The sequence below is a fragment of the Somniosus microcephalus genome, chromosome 9 (genome assembly GCF_052327205.1).
Source record: "Somniosus microcephalus isolate GS21.2 chromosome 9, FLI_Smic_1.0, whole genome shotgun sequence".
In the NCBI taxonomy this organism is placed as follows: Eukaryota; Metazoa; Chordata; class Chondrichthyes; order Squaliformes; family Somniosidae; genus Somniosus; species Somniosus microcephalus.
Window position 1 is genome coordinate 217,063,593 of NC_140995.1, and position 13,103 is coordinate 217,076,695.

Genomic DNA, 13,103 nt, shown 5'->3' on the forward strand with positions numbered 1-13,103 from the left:
CACCTTCTTTGTCCCTAATAGGCCCCACCCCGCCTCTTACTGTTTACATGCCGGTAGAAGATGTTTGGGTTCACTTTTATGTTAACCGCCATTCTACTCTCATATTCTCTCTTTGCCAATCAATCACGTTGAAGGCGGGTTCTGGTTAGGATTCAGATTTTTAACACTTTAACTTCTCACCTGACCCAAACCCACCTGTTTTTTTAGGTTAAAGTTCCCCCCCGGTGAGTCCACCAGTCCTAAGAAGAGGGTAAAACTGTTCAACACCACGAGCTCAGAACCCCACCATGCTCTTGTGTGCTGACGAACAGACTCCACTCAATCCTACTGACTTCACGTGTGATTCTTGTACAAAACTGGAGATGTTGTTTAACGTTCAGTTTAATTTCAATTACCTCTTCAGGAACTGCTGAAGGTTTGGCATGTCCCACTCCAGCATCCGTACACAGACTCCTTGGCGATTCGTCAGTGGAAGCCTCTTCGTTCTTGTCTGTAGAGGGCAGGTCCTTATCACAGGCACCATTGGTTTGCGAGCTGGCGCTCCTCTCGATGGGTGGGACGGGTCTGGTGGCGTTCAGCAGCCGCTGTGAGGCAGATCGAGCGAGCGCTGGCTTCAGCGGAAGTACCGTCTCAAACAGACCTAGGAGAGAGCATCGCCTGTCAAGACTGGCCATTCTAAATTATGTTAATTAGTAGCTTCCAATGAAAGAGGTTGCAGGGTGCCCACCTGTACAGTTCTGGACCAGACAGTCCAGTTTTTTTTTAATGGTCCCTTCCGGAAATTTCTAAAATGTAAAGCGGACAAAAAAAAATCTAAGTTCAAAATTTGAAGTTCATTTTTTTTCCCCACTTGCCTGTGTCTCCTAATGTGAAGCCATTATTTATTAAGATTTTCAACGGGCTGAATCATGCTGGAAAAATAACAACGCACGCTGTTATTAATGTGCAAATCGACAAGCAAGTTTAGGGGATTAAGAGAGATACTGTGACTTGCGAATCTCCAGAACTTGCTGGTCGATTTATGCTCTTTCCCCATAGCCTGCAATTTTTTCCTTTTCAAGTATTTATCCATTTCCCTTTTGAAAGTTACTATAGAATCTGCGAGCTCTGCAGGGCCTCCGATGGCCCACACTAGCCCACCAGGGCGGTGTGGTGCCGTGGCTGCAGCCCAGCACCGAGACAAGGTGCCGGGCTGCACGATGGCAGCCACGGACTATGCCAAAATAAAATGGCAACGCGGCTCGCAGCCACACCCCCCCTTTAATTAGCGCCCCGCGAGCGGAGGTCAGCCTTGGCTCGCGACCTGCGAGGCTGGCGCTGACACCGCCCATGGCAGCCTGGTGGGTGCAGCTGAATTTCTGCCATGGGGCAGTAAGGAGTCGTGTGCGGCCCAGGGCGCTACCGGCAGGAGCGCGGCGCTATCGGCTAGTGCCTCAGTAGTGCTCCACCGAATTTCTCGGTTGGCGCTGCCCCCGCCCGGGCAATAAGCCCTTTGCGCCATGTTAGCGCCCCCGGGGGCACTAACAGCAGGGGCAAAGGAGACGAATTTCGCGGCCTATGATCCTAAGATGTGAGCAAAACTGACACGGTCACATTTGCTGCCCATCCCTTGTTGCCCTGAGAAGGTGATGTTGGACCTTCCCATTGAATATATCAAAATCAGTGGCTTGCTAGGCCAGTTCACAGGGCATTGAGTCAACCACGTAATGCGGACCAGAGTCAAGGGTAGACAGACCGGGTAGAGTCCGATGAGGGGCATTAGTGAATCAGTTGGGTTTTGTTGTGTATGTAATATGTGTGCTACTTTAAACCTATGGACAGGACTGCACTACTTGTAGGGCGTAGTGATACGCAGTACCACTCCTGGCCATAGGGGTATAAATAGTACTGTGGGTACTGATCTCCCCTCAGTTCCCGCCTGTGGGCATGAAGTAAAGACCTACGTGTAGTCCCTACCTCCAACCAGTAAAGACCTGTTTGAGTTATACGTTTAAGTCTTTGTGTTAATTGTTCAATACAATACACATACTTAACAGGTTTTAACAACAATCCAGCAGCTTTCATGAATTTATTCTGGTTCTGACCCTATATATTGAACTCAATTTTCGTAATGTACCATGTTGGAAATTAAAGTCATCGGTGGAGAAATTCGGTATCGTCCCGTTTGGGGCGCAATTATTGGACGGGTGTAAAATTTAGCGCCTGGTGCTAATTATCGCCTCTGACTGCAAACTTGGCTTCTATCGCCCCTGGAGGTGATTGGAGCGCTAAATCAGGCGCTACACACCTCTCTTAAGGTGCTAACGCTGAGGAGCAAGGCGCTAACTCAGAGCGCTGGCGAAGCTCATGTGATGTCAGTCAGCAATGGAACACAGACACACTGGCGCTGGCCAGTTCTTAAAGGGGAGGGTCGATCTTGCTCTACATTCACATCCTGCTCATTGCAGCCTTGAATCTCGGCCTGGAGAGACCTGTACATCAAATCTGCTGGAAATAACAATGGAGAGGCCCAGGAAAAGAGCTCAGAGTGCAGCTCCCACAGTCTCTTCTAAATCGATGCAAGGAAGGTCAAATCAAAATGAACCTGCAAAGTGCTGCTCAGTACCCAAAGCTCCTTCACACAGTGTTGAATCTCTCCAGAAGTCTCTCTCTCAGAATACGTGGTGCAAAAATGTCACCAACAAAAAAAGGCTGGAAGCGCTTGCCTTTAAATAGCATTCCCCAGTCCCTTCCTGACTGCAAAACGTTCCCCTCAACCTGTCGTTGCTAGCGGCAGGCGGAAAGGCAGGGGGCGCCACTCAACATCCGGTCCGGGGCGCTACCGGGGCGTTGCACGCTCAACTGACGTCACGATCTGCGGGTGCAGGAGATCGTGGCGGTAGTGTTTAGCACTGCCGCAAAATGTCTGGTGAATTTCGCGAGCGGCACAAACATCAGCACGCCCGGGCGCTAGTTGCTTTGCATGCATTAGCGCCCTCTAGGCGCTAACGGGAGGTGGAAAGCAACTGAATTTTCCCCCATAGAATCTAGTCGAGGTCTAGCACAGGATCCTGGTACCTCCCCAATATATTTCTTTCTTCCGCTTTCTCGGTCAGTTAATTTCCTCCCCACGTTTAGCTCCTGCTGTAACAGCCCAGGCTCTGTGGCAGAGAGAGTCCCATCCCGGCACGCTGCCATTGTTACTTACCAGCTGCTGACAAGAAGTGCGCCATACAGGACGTCGGGGCGAACTCCCCTGCTCTTCTTTGAAATAGTGCCGTGGGATCTTTTAAATCCACCTAAGTGGGCAGACGAGGCCTTGGTTTAACGTCTTATCCGAAAGACGACACCTCCGACAGTGCAGCACTCCCTCAGCTCCGCACTGGAGTGTCAGCTTGGAGATTGTGCTCAAGTATCCGGAGTGGGGCTTGAACCCATGACTTTCCGACAGAGGCGAGAGTGCTACCAACTGAGCCACAGCTACAATGATACGCAGCTGCCCATTATGCAGCCCCGTAGAAGAGGACTGGAACATGAAACATTTGGCTGTGGAAACCGTCTCCGATGACTTCAGCCACTTGCAGTTGCCAATGTGGCCTCGGGCCAGGCCTAGCAGTTGCTGGAGCGTTTCAGTCTTGAGACGAATTAGCGTCACGCTATACTGAGGTGATTGTGCTGCTTTTCCATAAAGGTTATTGTGTGCTGAACAAAGAAAATCAAAAGCTAGGTGAGCCCCAATTGTGTCCCAATTGTATTCGAGGGCTTGCGCTGGAGAGTAACGTCTGGAGGCCAAAGGTTCAGAATTTTCCACCCATTGAACAAACAGGAAAAGAAATGGTCGGTCGTGTTGAAACCGACTGTTTATGCAGCTGGGCGGGTTCCCCAAAGAGGGAGAGAAGACAACATGGCTGCTTTCGGGCAGGAGATGTCTCCATCTCGAATCTCTCCAGCTCAGAGTCATTGAGCTGGAGTGCGAGTTGGAGACACTCCAAAACATAAGGGAGGGGGAAGAATTTCTGGACAGTTTTATCCAGAATGCAGTCACACCCCAGAGGAAAGCACAGGCTCAGGAAGGGGAGGGTGTGACTGTTAGGGAGCTGAGTAGCGGGGATTTGGGAGAGGTTGAGAAGGAGGTCCTGCAGACGCTGGTCCTGTCCAACAGGGACGAAGTACTTGCTACCTGTGAGGACAAGGAGAAAGACTGCGGGGAGGGTAGCCACAATCCTGACCAAGGCACCATGGCTCAGAAGGCTGTCCAAGGTGGGGGAAGAGCAGAATAGAAATGTGGTAGTGATAGGGGATTCTATAATTAGGGGGAAAGATAGCCTCCTCTGCAGCCAAGAACAAGAATCCCGAAGGGTGTGTTGCTAGGGTAAGGGATATCTCGTGGTGGCTGGAGAGGAACTTGGAAAGGGAGGAAGTAAATCCAGTTGTTGTGGTCCATGTTGGAACAAACGACATAGGTAGGAACAGGGAGGTGGTCCTGCTGAAAGAGTATCAGGAGTTAGGAGCGAAATTAAAAAGCAGGACCTCGAGGGTAATAATCTCTGGATTATTCTCCAAGCCATGTGCAAATTGGCATAGAAGCAGACAGATCAGGAGAATTAACACGTGGCTAAAGGGCTGGTGTGGGAAAGAGGGGTTCCTTTTCATGGGAAACTGGCATTAGTTCCGGGACAGGAAGGCGCTGTACCGATGGGACGGGCTCCACCTGAACCGGGATGGGACACATGTCCTAGTAGAAAGGGTAAATAGGGAGGTGGCAAAGGCTTTAAACTAGTAAGATGGGGGAAGGGATCTACAAGAAACGTAACCAGCCTAGTTATAAACAAAACAGGAAACGAGAGCATTGGAAAGAATAAAGTAAGGGAGGGCATTGATGGCAAAGAATTAAATAAAGGATCAATCACACTAATAGGTGTAGTCTACAGACCACCTAATAGTGGAAGGGAGGTGGAGGAAGAAATGTGCAGACAAATTAGTGAAATGAGTAAAAAAATATAGAATAATAATCATGGGGGATTTCAACTACCCTGATATTAATTGGACAGAAGAGGTAGGTAAAGGGGATAAGGGAATGGAGTGCCTACAATGTGTACAGGACTCCTTTCTAACCCAATATGTAAAAATCCCAACAAGTGAGGATTCGCTATTGGATCTAGTAATGGGGAATGAACCAGAGCAGATAAGAGAAGTAAAAGTAGGGGAACATCCAGGCAATAGTGACCATAATATAATACGCTTTAAGATGACAATAGAGAAGAGCATAAGAATGACAAAAATCAAGTTAATAGATTAGAGAAAAGCTGATTTTATGGGGCTGAGAATAGAACTTGGGAAGATAAAATGGGCAACGATATTGGCAAACAATGATGTAGAACGACAATGGGAAACATTTTAAAATAGTGTTCAACAGGGTGCAGGAAAAATATATTCCACTAAAAGGAAAGAACAAACTAAACACTAATGAGACTCCATGGATGAATAAAGACATAAGGAAACAATTGAGGGTAAGGAAAGATGCATACATTAACTATATAGATAGCAGAGGAGTGCATGATGAGAGAGAATACAAAGGGATTAGGAGAGAAGTCAAAAAAACAATTAGGAAGGCAAAGAGGAACTATGAAATTAAATTATCAAGGAACATAAAACAAAATAGTAAAATATTTTACAGGCACGTCAATAAAAAAAGGAAGTTTGGGATGGGAATAGGGCCATTAAGGGATAGACAGGATAATCCCACAGGTAATGATAGAGAGATGGCAGAAATATTAACTAATTATTTTGCTTCAGTATTTACCAGGGAGATAGAACAGGTGGACATGACATTGGATGATGAGATGAGTAATGAGATAAGTGCATTTAATATAAAATGAGGGGATATATTAAATAAACTAATCAAACTCAAAGAGGATAAAACCCTTGGTCCGGATGGATTGCATCCACGCATTTGATAAGAATCTAGGGAAGAGATAGCAAAGGCATTACTACACATATTTAATAATTCATTAGAAAAAGGTATAGTGCCAGAGGACTGGCGGATAGCTAACATAATACCTATATTTAAGAAGGGGGATAGAACATGTCCAGGGAATTATAGACCAGTCAGCTTAACATCAGTGGTAGGAAAAATAACGGAATTCCTACTAAAGGAGAAAATAGAAGAACATCTTGAAACCAAAAACATCGTTATGAATAGTCAGCTTGGATTTCAAAAGGGAAAGTCTTGCTTGACCAGCCTGATTGAATTTTTTGAAGAGGTAACAGAGTAGACAATGGTAATGCAGTATAAGTAACTTATCTAGATTTTAAAAAGGCCTTCGATAAGGTACCCCATAATAGACTGATGAATAGGGTCAGAGAATGCGGAGTCAGGGGACAAGTAGCAGAATGGATTGCTGGCTGGCTTGAAGACAGAAAGCAGAGAGTAGGAGTAAAGGGTAGCTATTCACAGTGGCAGAAGGTGGGTAGTGGTGTTCCACAAGGATCAGTGCTGGGACCACTGCTGTTCACAATTTATATTAACAATTTAGACTTTGGAATCAAAAACACAATTTCTAAATTTGCGGATGACACCAAATTGGGGGGGATAGTCAATACTGAGGAGGACTGCAACAAATTACAGGAGGACATTAATAAACTTGCAGAATGGGCATATAATTGGCAAATGAAGTTCAACACAGATAAATGTGAGGTATTATATTTTGGTAGGAAGAATAGGGAGGTCACTTATCACTTGGAGGGTGCGAGTCTAGGTGGGGTAGAGGAACAAAGGGATCTCGAAGTACAAATACACAGATCACTAAAAGTTGCGACACAGGTTAGCAAGGCCATAAAAAAAGCAAACCAAACACTAGGGTTTATTTCTAGAGGGATAGAATTGAAAAGTAGGGAAGTTATGCTAAACCTGTATCGAACCTTGGTTAGACCACACTTATAGAGTACTGCGTACAGTTCTGGTCGGCGTATTATAAAAAGGATATAGAGGCACTGGAGAGGGTGTAGAGAAGATTTACAAGAATGATACCTGAAATGCAAGGGTATACATATCAGGAAAGGATGAACAGGCTGGGTCTCTTTCCCCTTGAAAAAAGAAGGCTGAGGGGTGACCTAATAGAGGTCTTTAAAATTATGTATGGTTTTGATAGAGTAGATACAGAGAGAATGTTTCCACTTGTGGGGAAGAGCATAACTAGAGGCCATCAATATAAGATAGTCACCAAAAAATGAAATAGGGAATTCAGAAGACCCAAAGAGTGGTGAGAATGTGGAGCTCGCTACCACAGGGAGTGGTTGAAGTGGATAGTATCGATGCATTTAAGGGGAGGCTAGACAAGCATATGAGGGAGAAGGGAATAGAGGGTTACGCTGATAGGTTTAGATGAGGAAAGACGAGAGGAGGCTCGTGAGGAGCATAAACGCCGGCATGGACTGGTTGGGCTGAATGGCCTGTTTCTGTGCCGTATATCCTGTGTAATCCTATGTAATCCTGCTTCTGTCTCCCTTCAATTCGCTTCAGCGGGATTTACCTCCAGTCTGATCGAGGTGACACGGCTCAGATAAGGAACCCTTTCCTTTAAAGCCGCAGATCTACCAACATTCTACACGGTTACATTGCATGTCAACACACACTGGGGTCAGGTAGAAGTTAATTGCTGTTGGTGAGGGAAGTTAGAGATTGACAGCTGGTTATAGATACAAGGCTCCAGCTTAGAAAATGAAATGAAATGAAAGGAAAGGAAAAAAAGAAAGAACTTGCAGTTATATAACACATCTCAGGGCGTCCCAAAGCACTTTACAGCCAAATAAGTACTTTTGTAGGAATCACATCAGCCAATTTGCGCACAGTAAAACCTCACCAACGGCAATGATTGTCTTTCTCCCTTTTTAAAAAAAAACATTGGCCCAGAAATTAGGATCGGGGGCTTGCCGCGCGTGCAAGCCCCCGATGTGCACTTACCCGGCGCGCCGACAGCTGAAGCCCGGGCCTGCTTGCATTTCCTGTCACTGGCCCGGTTCAGATGTCGGCGCGCTGTGCTTACCTGATCCAGCGGCGTAGTTGGTGCGATGTGCCGGCTGGGATCAGGTGAGCACTGGGCAGCCAATCAGGGGAGGGGAAACTTCATTCATGAGTTTGATAGTAAGAACTGTCAAACTCATGAAAACTACGGGCGCCCAAAACACTACTTAAACTTTAAATAAAATTTTAAAAAACATCCCACTAATTAAATGAACTATAAATAACTTTTAAAAACTATTTTAAACAATTGATCAAATTTTTGAAAAAAGTAATTTTTTAAGAAATCGGGTCTAAAAATAAACTTACCTTACTGTAAAGTCCTTAAAAACAATAAAGCTGTGGAAAAAATGTTATAATTTTAAATAATAGACCACTTACCTTAAAGAATCAAGTCCTTACGTCTCCTTTTTACATTTCTAAAAAGTTCAGGCCCTTACACACAGGCAAACCTGTCAAAAAGAAGGAAGTTCAACGCGTGCGCGCAGAGTCCTGCGCGCACCCGTTGGACCTCTGAACCCCTTGGAGGAAATGCCGGTTTCCCGCGCATGCGCTGTGCATGCTGAAATCCGGCACTTCCAACGGGCCCACGCGTGAGTACCCCGTCTGTACTCACGCGTTGGGACCGGAATTACTGGCCCAATACTTTTCATTCAATTAAATTGTGCTGCCTGAAGTATAGGAATGCATGCTAGATATGAGACTTTTATATAGATAGATATGGGGCTGAGTTGGGAGTAGAGTGATAAAGTGAGAAACTGGTGACCATTCTGTGGGAATGGGACCTGACGTAATAAAGACTCACTACGCACTTGGTTGAACATAAAGCAAGGCTTTAATCGACTTATAACAAAACATGGAGGTCCAGTTAGTAGTCACTAGCTTCCTGTTTCCAGATTGTCTCTGGCCAAGTTGGGCCCACGCCCGAGTACTCCTCGGACGGCGCCCTCAGCTGGCCGTCCAGTAGTACTTCCTGAGTTACTTCTTGTAGAAGTTGCGATTTATGACAGGACCTGTGCTATACAGGGCCTGAGCTAAGAGCACTAAACAGAGAGATCCAAACTGGATGTTGAAGACAGAATCTCGCCCCACTCTTATTTATTTCTTTTTCCCTCATTAAACAAAAGTGACTTTGGAAGCCTGATAAGCTGAACAATAATTTGCACAATAGAATCACTTCTTTCAATAAAACATAGGCTCCACTGTGTTACAGGACTGTGACATTCCAGCAAACACTAGCAGTCCTGGCCCTGGGCCATTTTGGTAATAACAACACTTCAAGTACATTGTGATCGTTTGCAAATATGAGACAATTGTTTTGTGCCCTGCGTTAATATTGTGAGGGTGGAATCAAAGGGAGGGAGGGAAAGACGATGAGTAAATAGAGCAGAGAGAGGGAGCGAGGAAAAAGAGAGAAAAGAAAATGAGAGTGACACAGAGGAAAGAGAGGTAGGAAAGAGAGATAGAAAGAGAATGAGAGATGGAGGGAAAAGTGTGAGGGGGGAAAGGGAGGATGTCAGAAAGTAAGAGAGCAAAGGAGAGGGAAAAGAGAGTGCAGGAAGAGAGTGAGGAAGTGAGGAGAAAGAAAGAGGAAAGAGAAAGGAAAGAGGAAAAAGAGGCAGAGAAAAGAGAAAGAGAGTGAAAAACAGCAGGTGAGAAAGAGCAAGATTGAAGGAAGAGGGACAGAAACAGAATGAGAAGAGAGCGAGACAACAAATGAGGAATGAGAGACAGAGAGTGAAAGTAGAGTGAGGAAACGCAACAATGTGAAGAAAGAGGTGCAAAGGGTGGGAGAAAAGAGAGAGTGGAGAGGCTCTTAAAAAAGTGAGGCCTTGAACTTCCTGGGGCTCTCCTATAGCTTCAGAAGCAGCAGAGCCGCGGTCGTGTTGGGACTCCACCGTGACTGGGAGTTGCCTGGTTGCTTTGTAAAGAGTTAAACTTCCATTCACCTCTTACAAGGCAAATGATGGGCTGTGGGGCAGGGCCAGTGGCGGGGACTCCCTAAACCGGACTCCTTGCTCCCGAGCCTCAGTCAGGATCTAATCGTGTAACAGTGGCGGCCGGTACACTGAGTAAGATGATCGTGGCACTTGTGCCCATCTGCCCAATGGAAATCTAGTGCCTTTGCACTGACTCAACAAACCCCAGTGGGTCGGTGTTGGAGGGCACTGGCGGGCCGTGATTCCCTCAAGGTCACTACGTGGAATTTTGGTGCCAGAAACTGAATACATGGAGTGAGAGAGGCCCTGAAGTTCTGTGGGGAATTCCAGTCTCCTGCTGTAACTTCAGAGAAACGACGTAGGCGCCCATTTTCAGCCAGCTAAACTGTTTCTCTGGGATTTCTGCCGGTCTCCTGCTGAAGTAACAGTGGGTGAACAGGAGACCACCCACCCTGTGGAATTTCAGGGCCAGAGAGTGTGAGGAAAGGGAGAGATGGAGTGTGACAATGAGCAGAGAGGGAGAGAAAAACAGAGAGGACAGAGAGAGGGTGCGGAAAACAAGAGCCAGTGACAGTGAGCAAAGACAGAGAGAAGAACAGAGGACAGAGAGAAAGGGGGAGATAGAGTGACAGTGAGCAGAGAGAGAGGGAGAGAGAGAAAAACAGAGAGAGTGAGGACAGAAAGAAGGTGAGGAAAAAGAGAGACAGTGCCAGTGAGCAAAGAGAGGGAGAGAAACAGAGGGTGAGGGCAGAGAGGGTGAAGAAAGAGACATAGTGAGAGAGCAAAACAGAGCGAGGACAGAAAGGGTGAGGAAAGAGAGACTGAGGAGAGAACCAGGGAGAGACAATAAGCAAACTGAGATAAAAACAGAGGGTGAGGACAGAGAAAGGGCGAGGAAAGAGTGATAGTGAGCAGAGAGAGGGGGAGAGAGAAAAACAGAGGATAGGGAGCGTGAGGAAAGAGAGAGACAGTGACAGTGAGCAACAAAAAGGGAGAAAGAGAGAGAAACAAAGAGTGTGAGTTCAGAGAGAAGGTGAAGGAAGAGAAAGTGAGGAAAGAGAGATCATGAGCAGAGAGAGACCGAAAACCAAAGAGAGAGACAGTGAAAGAGCAAGGAAGTATGGAAACAGTAAGGAGAAAGAATGCAGGAAGAAAGGTACATTGAGGGAAGAGAAAGTCAGACTAGGGGAGTGGGGAAAGTCAGAAAGAGGAATGAGACCGTAAGAGACAGAGAACAGAGAGGAGAGAGAAATGACATCTTTTCCAGATGCTATTGGACTTACTCTTTTGTGGCAGGATTTCCGACATTCGCCGTTTGAGTTTGTTTTTAAGTTGAAGAGTGTCGAGGGAAGGATGGCCTCCCTCTGTCTCTATCTCAGCCCAGTCCAGCTTCACACTGTAGCCACGAAGATGAGAAGCAGCCTGTGATCTGCTGCCATCGAACAAGTGGTAGAAATTATTGTTGTCCAAAACCCAGCCACCCGCGGACTGCTGACTTCCCTCGGTGCTCTTTGCAAAACAGGTTTTCCTCAGGGGCAAGTTCAGACTGGACCGAAGAAAGGCTGTGGAAAACAAGAGGGTTAGTGGAGTCCTCAGCACACCCTGCTCTCAAAGAGCAAAAGTCCCATCAGTAAACACTCGAAACAATTCCCGTCAACTTTCATAAGAACAGCAAAATGCTGGAAACACTTGACCAGTCTGGCAGCAGCTGTGGAGAGAGGAAAACGTCATCGATCTGAAACATTAACTCTGTTTTCTCTGTCCAAAGACGCTGCCTGACCTGTCGATTCTTTCCAGTCTTTTCTGTTTTTGTTTCTGTAATAGAGCCACCTGGTGGACTATTGGTGTATATAATAAAAAAAAGCCATGTGCAGTACAGTTCTTACCGGAAGCCATGTTGTGCTGTTGTATATATATGCTGTGTCTCAAGATATCACAGAATTGGCGGTGAGGATGTGATTGCAGATTCAGTAGCTGAAATTTTTGTTGGAGGATAATCCTGCCAACCGACGGAGGGATTGTTAGAGGTTGTTCGTTTCGCAGAAAAACTTAAAAATCCGAGGTAAATTTTGAGCACATGTGGCTGAACTATCAACGTTGCCAGAATCCAGATGGCCGTGCCTATGGGAATAATAGGGTGAGTTCCATCGCGACCAAGAGACTTTCGAAGCGTATGTGGAGCGGCTAAAAATGTTTTTCACCGCGAATAGTATCGTCGAAATCCCCGATGATGTAAACCGTAACCGGGCGGTTTTAGAAATGAAACAGGCTATTTTTTTGACTGAAGCAAGCCAGGTGTATGAAACCCTGAAAAATTTGCTTGTTCCCGCCAAGCCGAAGGACACACTGAAGGAGATCCTACCCAAGTTAGAACAGCACTACAGTCCTGAGAAATTGCTGAAAGTTATCGTTTTGGAACACGTGATCAATTAAATGACAAGGGTATCAGTGAGTACAAAAAAGCTATTCATTCACTGTCATTTCGGAAAATTTCAGGACCGAGCTTTGCATAACCGCTTTGTTTATGGGTTGAAAAATGAACGTATAGAAGTAAATTGTTGACAACCCCTAATTTGACTTTTGACTTAGCTTGTCAGACAACTATGTCGATGGATATGGCCGACCAATACTCCTGAGAGTTCCGCGCCATTTCCAGTCGTCAGACAACCGAGGGTGCAGGCTAAAAGTAAAAGGCAGTTGGACCCCAAGCCCTCAGCAACTGGCCAAGGTAACAGTGCATTGAAGTCGTGCTATCGGTGCCTGGGACAACACATCGCTCAAAGCTGTCCCTATGTGAAGGCAGAGTGTTTCTACTGCAAGAAAACTGGGCATCTTGCGAAGGCATGCTGACAGAAGAGTAAACCGACTGGCAATGCAAGAAGTAGAAATCGCCAGACACTACATACTGTTGAAGAGAAGCAGCAGGACGAGGAGTTTCTGGAGATTCATGACATCAGGAGCACAAAGGTATCTAACAGCGATTTGCGAGGTATCGTCATCCAAGTAGATGTCGCAGGAACCAGGATACCCATGGAAATCGACACCGGTACAGCCATGAGCATAGTACCGGAATCGTTATATCGCGGCAAGTTGCGTGATTATCGGCTAGAGAAATCGAAGGTAGAGCTGCGAGGCTACTCAGGAGAGCAAATCCCTGCAGTAGG

At 46.2% G+C, this 13,103-nt stretch overlaps 1 protein-coding gene across 4 annotated transcripts in view; it reads right to left on the minus strand.

Moving 5' to 3' along the window:
* Nucleotides 1-13,103, minus strand: part of LOC147113028 (TOG array regulator of axonemal microtubules protein 2-like) — a 203,889-nt gene that overhangs the window by 102,661 nt on the left and 88,125 nt on the right. For 3 of the 4 annotated variants that reach the window (XM_085997898.1, XM_085997897.1, XM_085997900.1), the window contains exons 4-5: nt 11,223-11,501; nt 396-640 (exon numbers count right to left, since the gene is read on the minus strand). In XM_085997898.1, coding sequence (XP_085854024.1) covers nt 396-640; nt 11,223-11,501 — 524 coding nt within the window. Of the gene's footprint in view, nt 1-395; nt 641-3,187; nt 3,514-11,222; nt 11,502-13,103 lie in introns of those variants that run through there. The other variant, XM_085997899.1, reaches the window with a different exon arrangement.